Raw genomic sequence first — 23,933 nt, 5'->3', positions numbered from 1 at the left:
GACTAGGTTAAGCATTCGTTTGCAGCTTGAGCATGTCTTAGCAGTACTGAGCCTCCAACTGACCCAACTCTATAATGCAGATAATAACAGATAATTATCTTAAGTGTTCTATATTACAAAAGTGATAGGCAATATGATAATTTCTAATTGTGAGGTCAGGTCAATGACATCTAGTTAGATGCCCAAGCACAGAGTACATCCTAGGATTGTTTACATACACATGTCTGAAACCTAACCACGTTTCAAACAATATGTAATTCCCATCAGGTTTTGGGGCAAGCTGCACGATGGCAAAATTAAGCTGAAATCAAATTCCTAACTTTCCAATTCACTTAAAACAAGTATATGATTAAGTCTCCCCCACAAAAAAAGAACAGAAAGCATCACCACAGGTTATTTTAGACCAGAAAAATATTTCAGCAGAGTAGGAAAGACAAATCAATCATTCAAATCTCCCCAGAAAAAGTTAAGGAAAGCATCTGAACTTGACATGATCATACATTTTATTTTGCTAATTATGAATAAACATATTTTTTAAGAATCACTATGTCTTTCAACACAACTTGACATTTCTTCTTCTTAAAAACACCACAATGAACTGTACGTTTTTTGATAATCAGAAAAGAACAATTTCATGGCATCTGTTTACACTCTGGAACTGAAAATTAACCTGAAATCTGGGCTGCTTTTGGGAATTGTGTGGTTTGCTTTTGGAGAATTCAATAGAAAATATACAGAACTCAGGGCCAAAATATTTGGCTTCTAGTATTCCTGCTAACTAGCTTGTAATCTTAGTATTTAAAGTTTTACGAGGCAGTCTCCGATATCCTTTCAATATTAAAATATTATGATCTCAACGTCCATTAAAACTACTGAGCTAGAGATAATGACTGTAAATAAAGTTTTCCTCTCCCTTGAGATGGTGTGTTATTGTAGCAGGATTATTAATTGAGGTATTTAATGGGTGGTTTACTCTTTTCTGTTGCTTTCAGCAGATAACCAGGCCCTTTGTTAACCTTACCTTAGGGATTTGGGCAGGAATGTAGAAGTTTCCTGAGGTTGACTGTTTTTCCTGTCTCTTAGATAAAGCCTAAACTCTTTGAAAAGATTATTCTAAAGTGTCCAAGAAGGAGGGGAGCGAAGGGAATGTCTTTGAGGGCAAGCAGAGAGAAAGAGGAAAATTTTCCCAGACTGGAAAACAGACCCAGGTTGGTGGATCCCAGCAGCGTGTGACTCCACATGTGCTCTTCAGGGGTGCTCTGTGCACATGTGCAGACAGCCAGTCGGGTACATTCAGGCTCAGGCATTCAGAGTCCCAGCATCTTCACCTAGCACCAAAGCATCAGGGAGGCAGGTGCCCTTGGTCACTGGACAACCTATGGACCCTGCCTGTAGGACTCCTTTAGGTCTGGGAGTGCTTCCTAGTTCCTTGATGTCTCTGTTCATGTGTTGTCTTCTCTGTGAGGCCTTCCCTGACCAGGCTTTATATGCACCAACCCCCTCTAATGCCTATCACCTTTGCTCTGCTTTAGTTCCTTCTATTGCTCTCATCAGCATCTGACATGTTATACAGTTGTTTGCTCTTTGTTTGTCTCCACCAACCAGAATGTAATATCCTCCATGACGACAATTCTTTATACTTGGCACCTAGAACAGTGCCTGGCACATCACAGGCACAATAAGTATTTGCTAAATAAATTACTGAATTGAAAAAACGAATGAATTCATAGGAGCTGAGTGCATGAGCATTAGGTAACATGCGAATAAAGGCACAAAATAATTCAGAAACTATCTTTGTTTCTAGAAAAAATTTTAAATTAAGACAAATTTGGAATTGATCACTTATTAACTACATTTTGGGCTAAAGAAAGGTCGGTCTCTCTCTCTCTCTCTCTCTCTCTCTCTCTCTCTGTCTCTCAGCTGTAGGAAAAGTTGTCAAAAATCCATACTTATGAAACAGAGGAAGTAGGGGATTTTTGTCAATATGAAAAACATTTCCCTTTAAAAATGGTTTTGTTTCAGGAATTCTTTAGATAGTAAGTTTCCCCAGAATATAGCAAGTATGATTTACAGAAAAAATATAAATTGCACAAAAAATGTTAGGCTCATATCTGCGACTAGAGGTAGTGGGTACTGTTCCTGTAAATTCAAACTTCAGATAAATTGTCCAATGCCTCTTTTGTATTTCCATTCCATCAAGGGTGCTACCTCCCCTACTCTCTTTTTGAACTGGTGTGTGAACTGGTTTCTTATCAAATGGTTCAGCTACGATGGGAGTTTAATTTTATTTGAATGGATATGTGTTACTATCATTGTGAAAAAATGACATCACTACGTAGTGTTGGCACATATCAGCACATGTACAAATACCAAACTAACCTATCTAATAATCCATCCAGGACAGATGATCAGTGTCCTTCTCTTACCCTAATAAATGAAATGTATCCTTCTGTAAATTAGAATGACGCCTCAGACACACCACAACTTCCAAATATATGTACTATACCTGTGTGAATCTGTCACATTCGACAATGCGGAAAGTTTTGCCATAAATTGTAATGTTTATTCCTCGATTTAGATCTTTCCAATGGTAATGGTCTCCCTGGTCATTCTTGGCTAGCCGCTGGCGTTTGATTAGCTTGCCTTGAAGAATCCCAGAGTTTTCTACAACGGGCTCTATGACAGACATGCTGTCATCTTCTAAGTAATAGTAAATGTTCACTTGACGGACCCTATAATGTTCCTCCGTTGACATAGGGACATCTTCTTGGAAATAGGCATCAAATTTCAGTACCTATGACACAGAAGGAAAGGAGAAATGGCACAGTATTAGTTTCTTATCCAAAAAACATCACGTACCCTCCGGTAAAGAGAATCACTCAGAGAGATTTGAACATTTATCACTCTTATCTTCTAAATCTAACGTTGCCAAACTATGGTCCATGGGGCAAATCTCCCCCTGCAGCCTGCTTTTATATACAAGCTAAGAAAGGTTGTTTTTGTTTGTTTGTTTGTTTGTTTACATATTTAAATGGTTAAAAAAAGCAAGAGAATAAAATTTCAAAACACATGGAAATTATATGAAATTCAAATTTCAGTATCCACAAATAATTATGTAAATAATTAATACCTATTTGCGAATGACTGCTTTCCTATTATAAGAGTAGAGTTGTGAGTAGTAGTAATGATAGAGACCATATGGACTGCTGTGGTCTGAATTGTGTCTTCCTACCCCATTCATATGTTGAAGCTCTAACCCTCAGTGATTGTATTTGGAGATAGAGTCTTTACAAGGTAATTAAACTTAAATGAGGTCCGAAGGGAGGGGCTCTAATCTACTAGAACTGGTAAGTTCATAAGAAGTGAGCTAGTGTGTGTGTGTGTGTGTGTGTGTGTGTTTGTGTGTGTGTGTGTGTGTGTCTCCACCCACCGAGGAAAGGCCAAGTGAGGACATAGTAAGAAGGCAGCTATTTGTAAGCCAGGAAGAGAGCCCTCACCAGAAACCAAATTGTCAGGAACCTTGGTCTTGGTCTTCTAGCCTCCAGAACTGTGAGAAAATAAATATCTATTGTTTAAGCTACTAGTCTGCGGTATTTTATTATGGCAGCTCAAGCAAACTAAGACAGCTGCAGAGCCTAAAATATTTTTTATTTATCTGTAAAGATACATGTGCTCTGACATTCATTGTAGCTTTATTTATGGATTTATGGGGGGCAAGACATGGAAACTACCAAAGTGTCCTTCGATAGATGATGGGATACAGAAGATGTGGTATATATACACAATGGAATACTCTGCCATAAGAAAAGATGAAATACTGCCATTTGCAACAGCATAGATGGATCTTGAGAGTATTATGCAAGCAAAATAAGTCAGATAGAAAAAGTTGAGAACCATATGACTTCACACATATGTGGGATATAAAACTGAAAGCAACAAACGAACAAGACAAACAAACAAAGAAACAAAAACTCATAGACATAGACAATAGATCAGTGGTTACCAGAGGGTAAGGGGGGAGAGGGGATAGTAGAAAAGGGTAAAGGGGATCAAATATATGGTGGTGGAAGGAGAATTGACTCTGGGTGGTGAACACACAATGTGATATACAGATGATGTATTACAGAATGGTATTCTTGAAACCTATGTCATATTACTATCCATTGTCACCCCAATAAATTTTAATTTAAAAAAATGTTTTCTATTGGCCCTACACAGAAAGTGTGCTGACCTCTGCTCTAAATACCAAACTATGTGTAGACTATTTACTAATGTGATCCTTGATGAACTGACCTTTACTAACTTCACTTCCATGTCAAAAATCCCTCTAAGAATTTCTGGAAAGAGGAAGAAATTTGGACAACACTATGACTTTTGGTTCCAAAATGAAAATGAAGGCTCAAGTCCATTTCTTTAGAAGTGGAGACCCTTGTAAATGCATACTAATGACATATTCATTCTTAGAAACTTTGTATGAGTAATACTCAAACCATCAATCCACCCTAGAATCTTTGGGTGGCATGTAAATACCTCCGCGGTGGTCAGAAACATATACAAGTATGACAGAGCAAAGCCTAGGTCCTCTGGAGAGCACCAGCATTAGTGTGAAGTCAGAATGGCATATCTATTGTACACTTAAGAAAACATTAAAAAATATTATAAAAAGCTTATGTTGACATGCTTTGAGATTTTTAAGTTTGTTATTTTGCTTCTATTTTTAATATTTCTTTTCAGAGAAAGTATTAGAATGGTGTTTTAGGTAGGCAAGTGTTAACCCAAACCTCTAGTAAAGACACAAATATGGCCTGATGAATGGGAAGATGAAATAATTTTATACATGAGTGCTGTTGCTTAAAAGGCATAACGTCTACTGTGGAAGAACAAGATAAAAACCAAAAGAGAATAGGCTACTGCATAGGAGAAATGTGAATATAATGGAGGCCTTAAAACTCATAACAAAAAGATGAAATGGATTAATGTAATAGAGTGTGTAAAGGAAAAATATAATGTGGTAAAAGCAAAGGACAAAAATCATTTTAAAGTAACATTTTAGATCAACTACAAAGGATTGAAATGGGGACATGATTAGTAAGTGGGAACATGATCTGTAATTCATATTTGAAATGGTCTGTATTTGAGCTGCAGATTTATAAATCCACAAAATGTTAGAGCCAGTGTGACCAGCTATTCCAACCTCCCTCATTTTACAATGGAGGAATCTGAGACTCGTTGGTAGAGTGGCTTGCCTGAGGCCAAAGAAGTGGCTAGGGGCATAGATGGGACTCACAGCCCGAAGTTCTCTCCATATACCTCACTACTACTAGGTAACAGGTGCTATAGTGGTTCAGAAAAGGAATCTGTATGAGTTAATGTGGTCAGAGAAAGTTTACGAGTAAGTGGAGAGGACAAGAGAGGATTCCAGGCATGGTGACCACAGAAGCAGAGGAAGGAAACCCAGCAGCAGTACGATGAAGGAGGAAGGTGCTAGGCATGAAGACCAGATTGAAATCCCCTAAAAGTCCAGGTCTGCAGTAATAAATTACCAGCGATGGAAAAACAAAGGAGGGTTGATTAGATTCATAGTGAGGCAGTAGGATGGAAGCCAGATGAGGCACAGAGGTGCTGGGAATACAGTGATGATTCTCATAGAAATGGAGACATTGAGAAGATAATTTTGGTAGGGCAAATGGTGGGCTTGACTTTAGACTTGCTGAACTTAAATGACAGCACAAGTTAATATTGCAGGGGGCAATTTTAGATGTAGGACTGAGTTTGGGAAAGAATTCAATATTAGAGAAAAATCAGGATGACTCAAACAGTTTGAGCAACTGAAAGGATGGAATTACTATCAAATCAACAGTAATTTGGGGGGAGACTGTAGAGGAGTAGACTTGGAGGATGGGAAGAAAAAATCAGGAGTTATACGTTGAACATGTTTAGTTTGAGATGTCTATTAAAGAGATATCAAATAGGCAATTACATATGCCATCTAGAATTCAGGACACAGCACATCATTGTACAAAGGACATTTCAAGACATGAGTCTGGACCAAAGGAGTGACTGTAGACAGAGAAGAAGACGAAGAGACTGAGCTCTGGGGTTTACTCATGTTCTTTTGCTGTTTCTTTGCTAAGATTGGAGGGGAGGAAAGTGCCTTTGGCAACAAGAACTTGAACTATGAACGGCAGGCAAGGAAGATACACACACACACACTTTACAGACTCAAATAACCAGAATCTCTTATATTCTTTTTTTTTAATTTAAGTTATTTAAAAACAAACCTTCTAGACTATGTCAGATGATCAGTACAGATGAATCCTAATCTCCTATCTTTGTGCATCTACAGTAGTGAATTATGACATCATCATTTTGTAAAACCTAAAAAACTTTTTAAAGACCAAGAAAATATTGGTCTTTTTAAAAACCAAAAATCAGCAAAAAATTAAAATAAGGTACAGTTCAGTTTTTGCTTTATATTCATTTTAGTACATTCAGAATACAGAAAGAAGTAACTGATTATGTATACATGGTATATTTGGTACTAAGCTAAGAAACTAATTATTCAATTAACTAGGGCACTAAATTATCAAGTTTTCTGGTTATCTGGGAGTTTGTTGTCTGACATAAATGGTAAGTGGTAAAATTTCTACCTATTAAAACACCCCCTGGAACTTTTTTCTGTCTCTACATTCATCTCTGATCATTTAATACGGATGTTTGTCCAATAAGCACTTATGTTTCCTCTAGCATATGATCTACACAAGTAGCTAAAACTACATGTTTTCACTATGAAACTCATGTTACCGAGAGCCAAGCTAATACGTGAGGTCTCAGGTAAAGACTACTCTGACCTCAAAAGTACTTACTTGATTGTTAATCAAAAAGGGATTTATCTACTTCCTTATTTAGAATCCAGAGTTCTGTGCTCCTCCCACAAAGAAATTACTGGGGAAAAAGTTAATATAGGGAAGCTCTTAGCAAGTAGTTAGGATAACATCAGTTTTCCCAGCAAAAACATAAGATTTTAATGTATATAGAAAGGAAGGAAAAAACAGTATTTAGACATTTTGTGTAAAAATGTATTTTTCATGGAATTTTACATGGATTGGAGGGATCCCTAGTCATCGAGCATTCTAACCTAATTTTATAGATGAAGAAATTAGATTGTGACTCCTCCAGACCCCAAAATAGTTGGTAGAAGACCCAGAATTAGAATCCAGGTCTCCTAATGCCCAGGAAGTGCTCAGAATGCCACAATAAACATGGAAATATTTGCAATTACTTCACGATTGAATGGGAAAAGACTAAATAAATGTTTTCATATCACATACAATTATGGAAAGCCTAGTCATGCTTTCTGTTATTTCTTTATTTTACTCCATTATGTGTGTGTGTTGCATGTTAAGCTTATCAATTTTCAGCACTGACACAAGAAAAGTTACTTTTATTTGTTAAGTCATAATTCATCTCATTTTTAAAACTAAGATTGAGTACCAATGACAGGAGAACTATTCCAGGTAGGGGGAACAGCATGTGCAAAGGCCCTGTAACGGGGTGGAAAAGTGCTACAAGTTCAAGAAAATGAAGACAAATAAATCTAGTGTGACTGAAACACAGTGGGTAAAAGAGAGGCCCAAGATGAGGTTGGAGAAACAGCAGGGAGGGCCAGATCCTGTAAGATTGTGAGGAACCTGTAGAGTTGGATCTTAGTCTGAACACAATGGGAAAACCATAGAGGTGTTTTAGGTCAGCATGTGGCATAATCTGATATCTATTTTTAAAAGTTAAGCCTGGCTACTCCATGGAAAATGAATTAATAGTAATAGTGGAGATGGAACCAAATATATGGTGATGGAAGGACAACGGACTCTGGGTGGTGAATACACAATGTGATTTATAGATGATGTAGTACAGAATTGTACACCTGAAATCTATGTAACTTTACTAACAACTGTCACCCCAATAAACTTTAATTAAAAAAAATAGTGGAGATGGAATTAAATGAATGTATTAGTTATATATTTTAGAGGTAGAAATGACAGTGCTTGTTAACAAGATTGGATGTGGGTTGTGAGGGCAAAGAAGAATCAAGGATGACTTTCAAGTTGCAGGACGAGAGCAGCGAGGTAGATAGTGGCAACGTTTACTGTACTGGTTAACAGAGTCTGAAGGCATTTGCCCAGAGAAAGGACATAATGTGCTTTGGGGAATAAACCAAGCACTAGACCTGTTATGAGCATAAAAACCAAGTATGAGCCTAATACAACAATTAACAATATGTTGACAGTTAACACACTGCTTGTTTGGTATGATAGTGGTAGAGGAAATGGAAGAGAGAGATACTTGACTGGGCAACTCACTGAATGTGGGGAGTGACGGGGAAGACAAGCCAAAAATGGCTCATGTTTCAAGCTTTGATTACCTAGTGGAACCATACAGAAAGAGCATATCTATGAGACAAGGTGATGGTTAGAAAAATACAGAACCTGAGGTGCCAATAGCTCATCCAGGTGAAGGTATCCCTTGGCAGTTTCAAAAAGGTCAGGATTGGAACTATTGATAGTTGTCTACACTGAGATGATAGTAGTTGAAACCACAGAAGCGGGTGAGATCTCTCAAGAATACACAATAAAGAATGAGAACAGAACCTTGAAAATGCTTACAATCAAAAAGTGAGACAACAAAGGGAGGGCAAAGTAGGAGCACCCAGATAGAGAGAAAGAGGAAAACCAGGAGAGTGAAGAGTCACGGGAGCAAAGGAAAAGCAAAATTTCAAGAAGAAAGGGAGGGCCAACAATGGCAGATACTGCAAATAGGTCAAAGAGAATGCTGGCAGAGGAAAGGAAAGGAAAAGAAAAAGAAAAAGGAAAGGAAAAGCAAAGCAAAGCAAAGGAAAGCAAAGGAAAGGAAAGGAAAGACACCTCTCTGCTTTTAGCAAAAAAGACAACACTGGTTACTCAAGAAAAAGTGGTTTTGGGCTTGAGGGAAGAAAGAAGTCAGATTGTAAGCGATCTGACAGTCAAGTGAGGAATAAAGAGCTGTTGCTTTAGAGAAGCACAAGGTAGAAAGGTTTTTTTAGGAGAGGATAGTATGACCGTAGGTAAAGCATTATTCACTAGAATGTTTGAAATGGAACTAGCGTGAAAGGTAAAGATGAAAAAGATGAGAGAAAAATAACATCAGGAACACAGAGTGGGAAGTTAGCCTGGGAAGTGAAACATAGTGACTGATGATGAAGAGAACTGTGTGGGAGCAGAGAAGCAAAGATGAGGGCACTCACAGCAGATGTCCTGGTGTTTATCACCTGGGTAAGAAATGAAAATATATTCTAAAGATGAGGGACGATACAAAGAATGTCCAAAATATGGACATGTATGTTGGCTCTTAAGTGGACCTCCGAGTAGTCCTAAAAAAATTTAAATGAATTTAACTCAGAAAAACTATAATTCCTTTATTGTGAAAAAAGATCTTAGTTTCAAAACCATGCATTTTACTACCATTATCTTATTGGAAGGATTATTTATCTAGAAATTTTGATGATCCAAGTAAAATGAATAGAACAATAAAAATATAAGTATTTTTCATGCCCACTGTCTTTTAAGAAATGAATTATGAATGATATTTTAAAAGGGTAAGTTAAGTAATGACAATTAGTACAAAAGAACACAGAAAAACAAAAAATAGGAAGCCTATTTCCTATTCAGGCATTAATTTTTTTTAAAGATTTTTTTTTATTGGTTTCAGGTGCACAAAGCAATGTAATAGGTAGACATTTATCATTCATATCCCTCACACAGTGATAACCGCCCTCCCCCATCTACTAACCCTCTGACATCGCACACAGCCATTACATTTCCACTGTCTCTATTCCTAATGCTGTACAATAATGAATGTCAACTACAATTTTATATATATAAAATGGTTACAAAAAGTGGAGTACAGCATCAGGCATAATTTCTTCCTCTCTGAATTTCATTAATACTTTCTCATGACATATATGACTCTATCACTTTCTAGTTTATAACAGCTATTTGCTATTCTTTTCAATAAAAATTGAACCTACCAGGATTTATATCTTGATAAATTGTTAAATACCTATCCCACTCCTTTCTTGTATTTTCACCCTCTCCCTTATTTATTGATTTTGCAGTGCCTGTCACAGCTGTGAATAAACAAGACAAACAAGAAAAAGGTAAAGAAATACCCAATCGTATAACTGATACTATTTAGTTGGATGTGTAGGTTCAGCCTATGAATGGATATGTGAGCAGTTCCTATCAAATGAGTCAACTGAGATGAGGAAGAGGGGCTTATAGGGATTCTGGCTGAGACATTAATTGTTTTTAATTAAGTGATTATTAACATAAATGGCATAGTTGTACCACCAGACTATTTTGTATCTTCACGCCTCTAGCTTCAATAGGTATTCTTTAAAGGTTGACTAGCTGGGTAAAAATTGCATAGACATTTAACAAAAATAATAAAATGAAAAGACAAAAAATAGGCTAAGAATAAATTAATAAAGCTAACTTATAAAAATTGGTCAATAGTTCTCAGACCCAGTTATACATAAAAATCATCTGGAAATCAGAATCAATGAGGACTGGGGAAGCATCTATGTTTCTTAAAAGTCCCCCCAGTGATTCTGCTATATGTCCAGGGTTAGGATTATCGTACCTTAGTGAAAAGAGGAAGTTCACTGACAAGGAAAATCAAGGATGATGTCAACAGATGGAAATAATGTTAACTCACATTACAAAAGCATAAGGGTAAATAAGACACAAACAAATATGTTCTACTACACTTTGGTTATGTTAATGCCAAACCTAAAATGTTCCCTGAAAAACAAAAACTTATAGAGACAGCCTGGAGAAAACTGACAATAGATGGAGTTGTCATTATGACATTTTGCATTTCATAGAGATTAAGGATTTGTCATCTTTATAGAATATATATATATATATACAAAGAAAACACACAGCAGCTAAACATAGAGCAGTATGAACTCAAGAATTCAGAATTCATCCAACTTTTATTTAACTGTATTTGGAAAATATTTCAGTGAAGTCTACAGGGAATTATTTTCTGTAATCGGCTTCCTGACTAAAGAAAGGCTCTTTCAATCCTGAGTTCAGCTGTCTATGACTAAGGGTTGAGGCATTTGAACAATTTTCTCCTCCGAGCACTCTGGAAAACCTGTGGTTTATTGTTGACCTTTCTGGAAACAGTTGGCTCTCAGAAACTTGAATGCAAGGGGTATCGTAAAATCCCAGATGATACCTTTTTGTCAAAAGCGACATGCGCAGGAATAAAACTTGCAGGTGGGGTCTGCTTAGGCTCGCCATAAGTTAGAACTGGTGTCTTGTTGGCCAACTCATCCAGGTCAGCCTGGGACAACTGGTTGAACTGGAGCCGGGTCCCACCTATCCCAACTGTGGGACGTCGAGCAATTGCGTAGCCATTCCTGTAGCTCAGAGTCTGGCTTCTATGAAATGCTGTTTTCTGGAAAAAAAAGAAAGAAAAAAAAGAAAAGAAATGTATCATTAATAAATTTTTTTACGTAAAAGAGCTAACTTTCAAAAACACAACTTAAACCTTTGCTTATAAACATCACAAACCTTATTATCAAAGTTTAGCTATATTAGAAGGTTCTTGTATTTTAAGCTAAAACATCTGGCCATGAAAAGAAGAGGAAAGCATCACCCTGTCCTTAAAACTTAAAGCGCTGCTTCAGTACACTTAATTAACAACCAGCTCATTTTTCATACTAGTTTTAGTGTATTAAAATCTTAATTTTTCACTAGTTTTCCCATGTTTTTTGTCTTATCTGGTAGTCATAAACCATGGAACCTAGAAGATCTGGTTCTGTGAAATCAATTTTTACCTGAAATGAAAGACCCTTCTTGTTATAATGACACTTACATTGTACATGTTACAATATAACACGTTACAAATACATTCACACATCTTTTTGGAAAGAAAATAGATGTTATATATTTAAAGTCTTGATCTCAGCAATTCTACCTCGATCCTTTATTTTAAGGCTATAATCCAAAATTATGGGAAAGAACGCTATACCTAAAGCTGACCATTATAATTATAATAGTTAATTACAATAGTAAAAATATTAGAAACAATAAAAAAGACAAACATATGAGTAAATGATGGAAAACTCACGTAGTGGATATTATGCAGCCATTAAAATATTGGTTTTAAAGACCATGTGGCAATCTGGGGGAAATGTTTGATTTAATAAGCCCCAAAAAGCAGCATATAAAATTATATGTGTACTAAAATTCCAAGCATGCAAACATGTGCCTGAAGAGAGAATGGATTTGGAGAATGTTCTCTGTCTGAATTATACATTTCTGATTTATGCTCATTTTTTACATAATGAAGACATTTTTATTAGTAATTAGAAAAAAACAAAAGATTAAATAAAAATAAAAAAGTATAAGGGAACTATTTTGGGAGGCAGAGAAGACCAAATGACAGCATAGGAGACCCCAGTCTCCCCATTCCTTTGCAAAGGTCAATTATTAGGTATCCACGAACAAAAACAGCTCTGGAAGAGCACTAGAGTCCACTTAGGAGGTTTCAGCAATACAGGGGAACAACAAAAAATATCTAACACTAATCGCTCAAGAGAAGGAAGGCAACTTCATTTTACCTGTATCATCCCATCCCCCAAGCTGGAATTGTTCAGCTCCAAGAGGGAACTTCCCAGCTAGAAAGAGTTGCCTCCGCCAGGAAAGGAAGAGACGGTGAGCAACCAGTTTCTCTAGTCTGGGGGCACTACAGGAAAGTCTCTCTTCAGTTTCACCCCACCCAGACCAGCAAAGCTGAAGTGTATAAAGCCAGCTAGTAACAAGGAAGAAAAGCAGGGGCTTCTGGCAGCAGCCACTCAGTGGAAGTGACTAAGGTTCACGGAGACTTGCTCAGTGGACAAACCCAGCAGATTTTGCCACTTGCACGAAGCCAAGAGCAAGTAGAGCCGCAGAAGCTGCAGTGTACCCCCTGCAGATTTCACCAGCTTCCACCCCCACAGGTATTCATGTTTGCTGACACCAGCCACCTGAGTCCCCACTCTCTCTTTCCCTTGTTCCTGCTGGAGGTCAGGAAATATACCAGCAGCCAGCTCAGGCTTCTGCAGCTGCTCACGTACAAGATGCCAGCACAGACTCACCATGCCGGCTGGCCCCCACTGCTGGGCATGAGCTTGGAGTGAATCCCTTCAGCTGTGCACCTGCATGTAGCCGGCCTGACCCCGACCACAGGCCTCCACTGCATTGTGCATGCCTGGGGGAGAGTGTGCACGCTTGAGAAGGTGTGCCATGAGACAGCACTCTGACGACCAGGACACCTCTAGCTGTCAGGGAGCCCATAGTTGGCCCAGGCACTTGCTCTGGCCCCCACCATTACGTGTGTGTCTGCAAACAGCCCCTGCCACTACATAGCCACCTATAGCTGGCCCCCTGCAGCTGAGTATGTGCACATCACGGGCTCTGGCCACCACTGCTGTTTGCCCTGGTTCCTAGCCACTGGACCTGGAAGTGCTATTGAAGATCCCAAAAGCCCTTGCAGCCACTGCAGACTCCCTGCAGTGCTTGCCAAGGACGATAGTTTTCAATGCTGTAGACTCCAGTGGCCTGAGCCAAAGAGACATCATGTCCCTGCCAAACCCAGTGCTGCCACAGACCTCCGCACCTGGTGCCCTGCACCACTAGACCCAGGAGCACAGCATACTTCAGTAACCCTCACCTGCAGGTGAAACTCTACCCTTCCTAAAATCAGTCCATAAAATCTAGAAAAAATGACTGCTTCTTCAAATGTGAAGCCAACTATGGAAGACTACAGGGGTCATGAAGAATCAGGGAAACATGACTCCACCAAAAGAATGCAGTAACCTTATAGTAACTGACCCCAAAGAAATCAAGAACCAGGAATTGCCTGTTTAAAACAAATTCAAAATAATTGTCCTAAAGATATCAAAGAGCTACAAGAGAACATACATAAACAATTTAATGATATCAGGAAAACAATACAAGAACAAAATGAGAAGTTCAACAGATAGAAAACATTTAAAAGAACCAAACAAAAATTTTGGAGCTGAAGAATAGTCATTGAACTGAAGAATTCAACAGTAGCTTTAACAGAAGATTTGAACAGGCAGAAGAAAGAATCTGTGAGCTGGAAGACAAATCAATTAAAATTATCTAATCAGAGGAGCAAAAAAAAAAAAAGAAAAGAAAATGAATGAAGAAAATGAAGAAAGCCTATGGGACTTACAGAACACCAACAAGAGAAATAATGTATGTATCATTAGAGTCCCAGAAGGATAAGAAAAGGAGAAAGGGGTAGAATGTTTATTTAAAGAAATAATGTGGAGGAGGGTGGGAGAAAAGGAAAAAGGGGTCAAACATATCGTGATAGAAGGAGAACTGACTCTAGGTGGTGACCACACAACACAATATATAGAAATATACATTTGAAACCTATATAATTTTACTAACCAATGTCACCCCAATAATTTAATTTTAAAAAAGAAAGAAATAATGGCTGAGAACTTCCCAAATGTGGGGAGAGAGTTGGATATACAAGTTTATGAAGGTAATAGGTTGCTCCAAAATTTCCATCTGAAATGATCTTCTCCAAGACACATAATAAAACTGTCTAAAATCAAAGACAGAGAAAAATTTTAAAACAGTTAAAGAAAAAATATCTTCTCATAGAAGGGAACCTCCATAAGTCTATCAGCAGATTTCTCAGCAAAGATCTTGTAGGCCAGGAGTAAAATGAAATGATATGTTCAAAGTGCTGAAAGAAAGCAACTGCCAACCAAGAATATTTTACCCAGAAAAGTTGTGCTTCAGAAATAAAGCTGAGATAAAATTTTTCCCTAATGAACAAAAGAGGTAACTTATTATCACTAAACTTGACTTATGAGAAATGCTTAAATAAATTCTTCAAGCTGAAACAAAAAGGCATTAATTAGTAACATGAAAGCAGATAACACACAGGTAAAGTAAGCATATAGGATACCCTAATATTATAATATGGTGAGGTGTTAACTACTTAACTCTAGTATAAAGGTTAAAGGACAAAAGTATTAAAAACAGCTATAGCTTCAACTATTTGTTAATGGATACACAATATGCAAAGATGTAAATGGTGACGTCGAAAAACACAAAGGGAAGGGAATAAAAGGGCAAAGTTTTGGATGTGATCAAAGATGAATTGTTATCAGTGTAAAACAGAATGTTATGTATATGTTTATGTTTTATGTAAGCCTCATGGTAACCACAAAGCAAAAAACCTACAGTAGATTCACAAAAGATAAAGAGAAGGGAATCAAAACATACCACTGGAAAATTATCAATTCACAAAGGAAGGCAGCAAGGGAGGAAGAAACAAACAAGGGTACATGCACAAAATAGCCAGAAAACAATAAGATTAAGTCCTTTCCTAGCAATAATTACTCTAAATGTAAAAGGATTGGTATCTCTAATCAAAAGGCAAGCCCACAAGACCCAATCATATGCTGCCTACATGGGACTCATTTCAGCTTTAAGGACACACATAGGCTGAAGGTGAAGGGATGGAAAAAGTTATTCCCATGCAGATGGAAAGCAAAAGAGAGCAGGGGTAGCTGTACTTATATCAGATAAAATAGATTTTAAGCCAAAAATGGTAATGAGAAACAAAGTTGGTCATTATATAGTGATAAGGGGGTCAATTCACCAAAAAGATATAAACAACTGTAAATACATATACACCCAACATCAGAGAATATTAAGAAAATATTAAGAAATACTAAAATATTAAGAAAAATATTAAACACTAAAATATTAAGAAAAATACTAACAGACCTGAAGAGAGAAATACACACACACAAAAACCAAACCAGTAATAGTAGTGGATTTTAATCTCTATTTTCAACAATGGATGTTATCAGTCAGATTGAAAATCAACAAGGAAGCATTGGATTGGAATTATACTTTGCACTGGATTTGAGCTATACTTTATCTCGAATTAACCGAACAGATAAATGCAGAACAATCCATCCAACAGCAGCAGAATACATTCTTCTTAAGTCCACATAGAACAGTCTGCAGACTAGATCACATGATAGGTCACAAAACAAGTCTCAGCAGATTCAAATTATACCAAGTATCTTTCCTGACCACAATGATGTGAAATAATAGGAAGATGATTAAAATATGCCAACTGCAAAAAGGCCTTTTTGACAATAGGTGAAACTTACATACTGATAGGTATTAAATGACAGTAAATAATTATTTTAATTATTTCAGCTCTGATACAGTGTTGTGGTTATATTTTTAAAATATGGTGGATAAGGGTTTTCTTGTTGGCTATTGTGTCCTTGGTGGTTTGTGCTAAGGATGCTCTATTTCCTGATAGTTTTAAAGTCAAGACTATTATGAAATCCTCCTGACTCATATGCCAGCACTGAGGTCGATCGAGTACATTACATGACTCCAGAAGACTTTGTCCAGCACTATCTTGGACTGTATAATGATCCGAATAGCAATCCAAAGATAGTGCAGCTCTTGGCAGGAGTAGCTCATCAAACCAAGGATGGGTTGATCTCCTACCAAGAGTTTTCGGCATTTGAATCTGTTTTATGTGCTCCAGATTCCATGTTCATAGTGGCTTTCCAAATGTTTGACAAGAGTAGAAATGGAGAGGTGACATTTAGAGGAGTTCTCTGGCCACACCATTGGTGTAGCAGCTCCTTCCAGGCTCATTCATCGAACAGGCATGGCGGCAGTCTTGGAGAAGAGTGCCAGCCCTGGTCAGACTTCTAAATTTGTCTACCCAGTCTATGCTTGTTGAAGTACAGTCATTTGTGAGTTGACTTTTATAAATATATCAAAGACATTTTTGTAGACTATTATTCATCATCACATCCCTTTTAACTGGGACTGAATTTATCTGACTGCATTTTGGGCATAATTGAAAGAAGCATCTTAACTACACAGAATTCACACAGTTTCTCCAAGAGTTACAATTGGACCATGCAAAACAAGCTTTTGTACTGAAAGACAAAAGTAACACTGGCATGATTTCTGGTCTGGCTTTCAGTGACATCATGGTTACCATTTGGTCTCACATGCTTACTCCCTTTGTGGAGGAGAACTTAGTTTCAGCAGCTGGAGGAAGTATCTCACATCAGGTTAGCTTCTCCTACTCCAATGCATTTAACTCCTTACTGAATAACCTGGAGCTTGTTATTGGCACAAGAAAAAATGCTGAAGTTACAAATGAAGAATTTTCCCAGAGAGCCATATGCTATGGAGAAGTCACCCACTAGAAACTGATATCTTATACCAGTTTGCAAAGTTATATAATGCTACAAAGTGCTTGACTTTGGCAGATATTGAGAGAGTAGCTCCTGATGCGGCCTTACCTTACTACTTGGCAGAACTTGAGAGACAGCAATCTCATGGTTTAGGCAGGCCGATCTGGCTCCAGATGGCCGACTCTGCTTACGGATTCACTCTCAGCTCAGTTGCTGGGGCTGTGAGAGCCACTGCCATATATCCCATAGATCTGGTGAAGACGAGCATGCAAAACCAGGGTGCACTGGCTCTATTGTGGGGGAGCTGATGTACAAAAACAGCTTCGACTGTTTTAAGGAAGTCTTGTGAAATGAGGGCTTCTTTGGACTACCAGGGTCTGATACCACAACTTATAGGGGTTGCTCCAGAAAAGGCTATTATTAAACTCACTGTTAATGATTTTGTTTGGGACGAATTTACGAGAATGGACAGTTCCATTCCACTTTTCACAGAAGTCCTTGCTGGAGGTTGTGCTGGTGCTTCTCAGGTCATCTTTACCAACCCACTGGAGATAGTAAAGATTTGCCTGCAGGTAGTTGGAGAAATCCCTACAGGACCCAGTGTCAGTGCCCTGAGTGTGCTCTGGGATTTGGGACTTTTTGGTTTGTAAAAGGGTATCAAAGTGTATTTCTTCCGAGACATTCCCTTTCCTGCAATCTATTTTCCTATTTATGCTCATTGCAAACTATTTCTGGCTGATGAAAACACACACGTGGGAGGTTTCAATCTCTTTGCAGCTGGAGCCATGGCAGGTGTGCCTGCCACTTCTCTGGTGACCCGTGGTGATGACATCAAGACAAGATTGCAAGTGGCTGCCCATGCTATGCTGGCCAGATGACATACAGTGGTGTCATCAACTGTTTCAGGAAGATACTCCAAGAAGAAGGGCCCTTTGCATTTTGGAAAGGGACTGCAGCTCGAGTGTTTTGATCCTCTGCCCAGTTTGGTGTTACCCTGGTCCCCTATGAATTCCTCCAGGAGTGGTTTTACATTGATTTTGGAGGCCTCAAACCCTCTGGCTTGGAACCAACACCTAAATCACGCATCGCAGACCTTCTTCCTGTCAATCCCTATCACATCGGTGGATACAAACTCGTTACAGCCCCTTTTGTTGACATTGAAGACAAGTCTGGCCTTTAGATCCCTAAATTTAAATCTCCTAGTTCCCTGTCGTTCAGTCAAAGGCAGCGGCAGCAGCTCAGGAATGAGACGACCTTGAGTGTGGCCAAACGGCACCCTGGAGAGGCCTAGGAGAACAGCCCTGTTGTGTGCAGTCAGCTGCATGGTGCTGACTGAGCTGGGGGAGCCAAGCTATTCTTTCTATGACATATACATATATTTGTTTATAAAGTAATCACTTGCCCAGGAAAAAACCAATGCAGTTTCAAGCTTCAGTCTTATATGTTGAGATGTTCTCTAAGCCGTGGCTTGAATTAGTGTTCTGGCCTGCTGTGCACAGCTTGCACTTACAGCGACTGTACACATTGTACATCTTTGTACAGAGGCATCTTGGTACCTCAGTCCAGCAAATCACATTTATAGAATGTAATGCAGTTCTGAGTGGCTTGAATGTATAGAATGTTTTGAAAGTGTTTTATTAAGAATCACAAGAAAATAAATGTATTACATGAAAAATAAATAAATAAATAAAATATGGTGGTTAAGAACTTGGGCAAAATGTTGATAATTTTGAAGCTAGCCAATAAGTACATTAGATTCATTATACTATTCTCTCTATTTTTGTGTGTGTTTGAAATTTTCTGTAATAAGAAAAAGTTTTTAAAAAAGAACAGGAAAAAAGCTGAAAATTCACAAATATGTGGAAATTACACAAAACACTCCTGAATAACCAATGGGTCAAAGAAGAAATCAAAAGGGAAATCAAAAAATACCTTAAAACCAACAAAAATGGAAGCACAATGTATGAAAACCTATGGGATGCTGCAAAAGCAGTTCTAAGAGGGAATTTTTATAGTGAGAAATGCATGCATTAAGAAAGATCTACACGTATGGTGTCAGATGGTACTAGACTTAGCAGGGTGATTACTTTATAAGGTATATAAATGTCTAATCACTATGTTGTACACGTGAAACTAATATAATATTGTATGCCAACTCTAATTGAAAAATAAATTTTAAAAAATTGTTAAAAAGAAACAAGAAAGAGCTCAAATAAACTACCTCACTTTACACCTCAAGGAACTAGAAAGAGAAGAACTAAGCACACAGTTAGCAGAAGGAAGGAAATAAAGATAAGAGCAGAAATAAACGAAATAGAGATTAGAAAACAATAGAAAAGATCAACAAAACTAAGTGGCCATTTTTGAAAAGAAAAACAAAATTGGCAAACTTTTTAGGTAAAGTAAGAAAGAAAAAAAAGAATTTGAATAAATAAAAACAGAAATGAAACATTACAACTGATACCACAGCAATACAAAGGATCATGAGAAACTATTATTAACAGGTATATAATCCACAAAATTGGATTACTAAGAAATGGATAAATTCCTAGAAACATACAACCTACCAAGACTGAATCATCAAGAAACAGAAAATCTGAATAAACCATTAATAAATCAATAAATCAGTAATCAAAAATCAACCAACAAGAAAAGCTCAGATGTTTTCACTGGTGAATTTTACCAGTGAATTACCAGTGAATTAATGCAAATCCTTTTCAAACTCTTCCAAAAAATAGAAGAAGAAGGAACACTCCCAAACTCATTTGACAAGGCCAGCATTACCCTGATACCAAAATCAGGCAAGGATACTACAAGAAAAGAAAATTACAGACCAACATCCCTAATGAAAAATGATGCAAAAATTATCAACAAAATATTAGCAAACTAAACTCAACAGCTTATTAAAAGGTTCATACACCATGATTGAGTGGGACTTACCCCTGAAATGCAAGGATAGTTCAACATAGGAAAAGCAATAATTGTGATACACCACATTAATAGAATGAAAGATAAAAATCATATGATCATCTCAATAGATGGAGAAAAAGCAATACAATGTCCATTCAAATAAAAACTCTCAACAAATTGAGTACAGAAGGTCATACTCCCTCAACAGAGTAAAGGCCATATATATGACAAGCCATAGCTAACATCATACTCAATGGTGAACGGTTGACAGCTTTTCCTCTAAGATCAGGAACAAGACAAGGATGCCCACTTGCACCATTCCTATTCAACATGGTTCTGGAAGTCTAATCAGAGCAATCAGGCTAGGAAAAAGACATAAAAGGGCATCCAAATAAGAAAGGAAGAAGTAAAATTCTCTTTGTTTGCAGATGATATGAGCTCCACCAAAAAGCTATTAGAACTAATCAACAAATTCTGTAAAGCTGCAGGATACAAAATCAAGATACTGAAATCAGTTGCTTTTCTATACATTAACAATGAAATATCTGAAAAAGAAATAAAGAAAACAAGCCCATTCACAATGGCATCAAAAACAATAAAATACTTACGAATAAATTTAACCAAGATGAAAGATCTGCATACTGAAAACTACAAGACTTTGATGAAATTGAAGAAGGCACAAACAAATGGAAAGATATCCTGTGTTCATGGCTGGAAGATTTAATATTATTAAAATGCCCATAATACCCAAAGCAACCTATAGATTCAATGTTATCTCTGCCAAAATTCCAATGGCATTTTTCACAGAAATAGAAGAAAAAATCCTCAATTTTGTATGTATTCACAAAAGACCCTACACAGCCAAAGCAATCCTGAGAAAGAACAAAGCTGCAGGCATCACACTTCCTGATTTCAAACTACAGTTGATCCTTGAACAACACAAGTTCGAAATGCGCACATCCACTTATATGCAAATATTTTTCAATTGACCTATGCAGTTCAACCCAGTGTTGTCCAAGGGACAATTCTGCGGTTGGGAAGGTTGGGAATCTACGTATGCGGGGCGCCAACTTTACTTACATGTGGATTTTCAACTGTGCAGGAGGTGTGCACCTGTAACCACTGAGTTGTTTAAAGGTCAACTGTATACTACAAAGCTATAGTAATTAAAAGAGTGGTGGTAATGATTTTGCAAAATATAAGTGAATCAAACCAACCAGTTGTACAATTTAAACTTACACAATGTTATATGTCAATTAAACCTCACTAAAGCTGGAAAAGAAAATGAAAACAAAATAGAGGTTATACTAATTTGGTTGAATTTTTCATTTTTCTGTTCTTTCAAAATCACATGTACATATATACACACACAAATACACATACATATATATATATACACATATATAAAATTTAGGATAAATCATAAAATGTATTTTTTTCTGAAAAAAAAATGACTTACCTATCTCCCAATTTCTTTGCAGCCCAATCTACCATCTTTCAAGATCTGTACTAATATAAAAGGTACAACAGACTAAATATCTTTTGCTGAGTCATGGATTGCGGACTGTTTTTGAGGGTCACAAATTCAGGGTCACAAGTCAGTTGACAAGAGCTGCTCCAGATGCATAACACACATGTCATAGAACAAAATGGGCAGAGTTGACTTCTTCACTGGGTAATTTCTATAACTTTAAGCTCCTCCTCTTCCACTTCTAAAGACAGAAGCAACATCAGCTGCTTCATTTGCTTTCCCCACTTCAGACAGACATCACTACCATCACTCAACATATGACCTTTATTAATGGATTCTCATGAGCACCGCAGGTCAGGCAACTTATTGCCTCCCCATCCTTCTTAGTCATTACGGTTCACCTTCTGAACGCTGTGAGAGTTATACATATGACTACTTACTTGTAGTACGGCAATATGTGTTCTTAGAGCCTGGCACCTCCAGTCCACATCTCTGTGATCCCCCAAATCAACTCAACCCTGCCTTGTGGGTAACCCACACTCACCACACCAAATGTTTAGGCTTCTCCTGCACAGGGCCACACATTTTCTAAATTACATAAAACTGAAAAGTCCACTGAGGTAAAAAATCTATGATGCTGTGTCTTAATGCAGGAATGATTATAAAGAAGAGATTCAGAATCCAAGTTCCCTCACCAAACTTTCAATTTCAATTCCTTCTCCCAAATAAAATAAATTGACTGTATTTTATCTCACCCTTATGGCCATGGAGAGGAACTTACCACTTAAATTATTAAACTATATAAATATAAATTATTCTTGACTCATCTATGATAATCAGTCTACTGAATTTCAATATTGCTCTTCCGACATATATTTTAATAACCTTATTAGAATTAAAACAAATAACTAAATAATTTCGTTAAGGGCTAAATAAACTATGCTAGGAGAAGAAAAACAAGCTTTCCATTTTGTCTAGAGAATGCAATTAAATACACTTAAGGTCTAGAAGGAGCGAAACAAAATGTAAACAGGAATCTTTTATCAAAATGCTAACGCGTAATACATAGAGGTACGGGTAGAAAAAAACAACTAATCAATTGTGACTGAAGGAACTGGAATGGAATTATCTCCTACAAAGCAGGGAAGGATGGTTTGGGAGGAGGACGGGTAAGTGTTGAGAGTCTAACTTTCAGAGAAACAACTGAGAAAGAAGATAAAACAAGAATGGGGAGATTATGGGACCAAATTGTAGAAAAGGCAGAAATGCTGGAAGGACCTGGCGGAAAGAAGAGAGTGAGTGACATGATATATAAGACAGGAAATGGAGCTGGGAGTGAGAAAGGTTACTGGGTCCTCCTCTGATGAAGAGGAAGGGTGCGGGAATAATGGGCCTGGGGACAGTGGGTAGGATGGGGCTCTTGGGAACGAGGATGAAATGTAGAGGCTGGGTGGGAGAAGGGACCCTGGCCAGGGCGGGTAGGAGGTGAGTGGTTAAGAACCGGCGAAGTATAGTGTGGGAGAATGCGCCTGGGAAAGGACCTGGACAGAGCTGGGGAGTAAGGTGGGGAAACAGTGATCTAGAGGGCGAAGCTGCAGGGGCTAGAGCAACACGAAAGAACGCGGCGAGGAAGATGAGAACGAAGGAGGCCAATGAACAGCCAGGGTAGAGGGGAAAACCTAGAGATGGATGGAGCGAAGGACAAAGTATGGGAGAGAAAGGATGAGGCTGGGTGGGGGAGGACAGAATTGCAGTAGGGAAGGGAGAACAGGGCCCGAGCAGAGAACGGGTTTGAAGGGAGAGATGACCAATTTGGGTGGAAGAGAATGGAGATGCACTAAGCGGCCGAGGCGCCCGGGGATGGGATGGGGAAGGGAGTTGGGCGGGTAAGCTCTCACCGTGGAGTCCGTAAAGGACGTGCCCGGGAGAAAGGGCAGGCCGTGCACCGGGTTGGACACCATCGCAGCCGCTATCGCCGCCGCCAGCTAGGACCGGTTTTGTCCTAACTGGTTGCCCGGGAGACGAACTGCGTTCTCCGGCCTCCTAAAGCTCCATGGCAACTCCTAACAGCCCGATCACCCACGATTGGGGGGCGGGGTCTGAGGAGCAAGCTTGACAGGTCTACGCGTGCGCCGCCCTGGGACTCGGTATTCTCGCGGTAACATGGACGCGACGAAAGGGGCGCGGTTGGTGGGCGTTGCGCAGCTGGCCCCGCCCCTCCCCTCTCTA

General features: G+C 38.3%; 1 protein-coding gene and 1 pseudogene across 1 annotated transcript in view; one reads left to right on the top strand and one right to left on the bottom strand.

Annotated features, from left to right (window-relative positions):
- The window catches only part of EFHC1 (EF-hand domain containing 1), a 60,271-nt gene extending 36,443 nt beyond the window's left edge, over nucleotides 1-23,828 (bottom strand). Inside the window, exons 1-3 of the mRNA XM_019734752.2 lie at nucleotides 23,603-23,828; nucleotides 11,281-11,502; nucleotides 2,507-2,794 (exon numbers count right to left, since the gene is read on the bottom strand). Coding sequence (XP_019590311.2) covers nucleotides 2,507-2,794; nucleotides 11,281-11,502; nucleotides 23,603-23,665 — 573 coding nt within the window. The 5' untranslated portion in view covers nucleotides 23,666-23,828. The remainder of the gene's footprint in view (nucleotides 1-2,506; nucleotides 2,795-11,280; nucleotides 11,503-23,602) is intronic.
- LOC109448862 (electrogenic aspartate/glutamate antiporter SLC25A12, mitochondrial) lies at nucleotides 13,814-19,072 on the top strand (annotated as a pseudogene).
- Nucleotides 23,829-23,933: the final 105 nt, after the last annotated feature.

This window comes from Rhinolophus sinicus, linkage group LG05, assembly GCF_036562045.2.
Source record: "Rhinolophus sinicus isolate RSC01 linkage group LG05, ASM3656204v1, whole genome shotgun sequence".
Lineage (NCBI taxonomy): Eukaryota > Metazoa > Chordata > Mammalia > Chiroptera > Rhinolophidae > Rhinolophus > Rhinolophus sinicus.
Note: the sequence above shows the minus strand (reverse complement) of the source record. Positions and strands in the feature narration are given on the sequence as shown.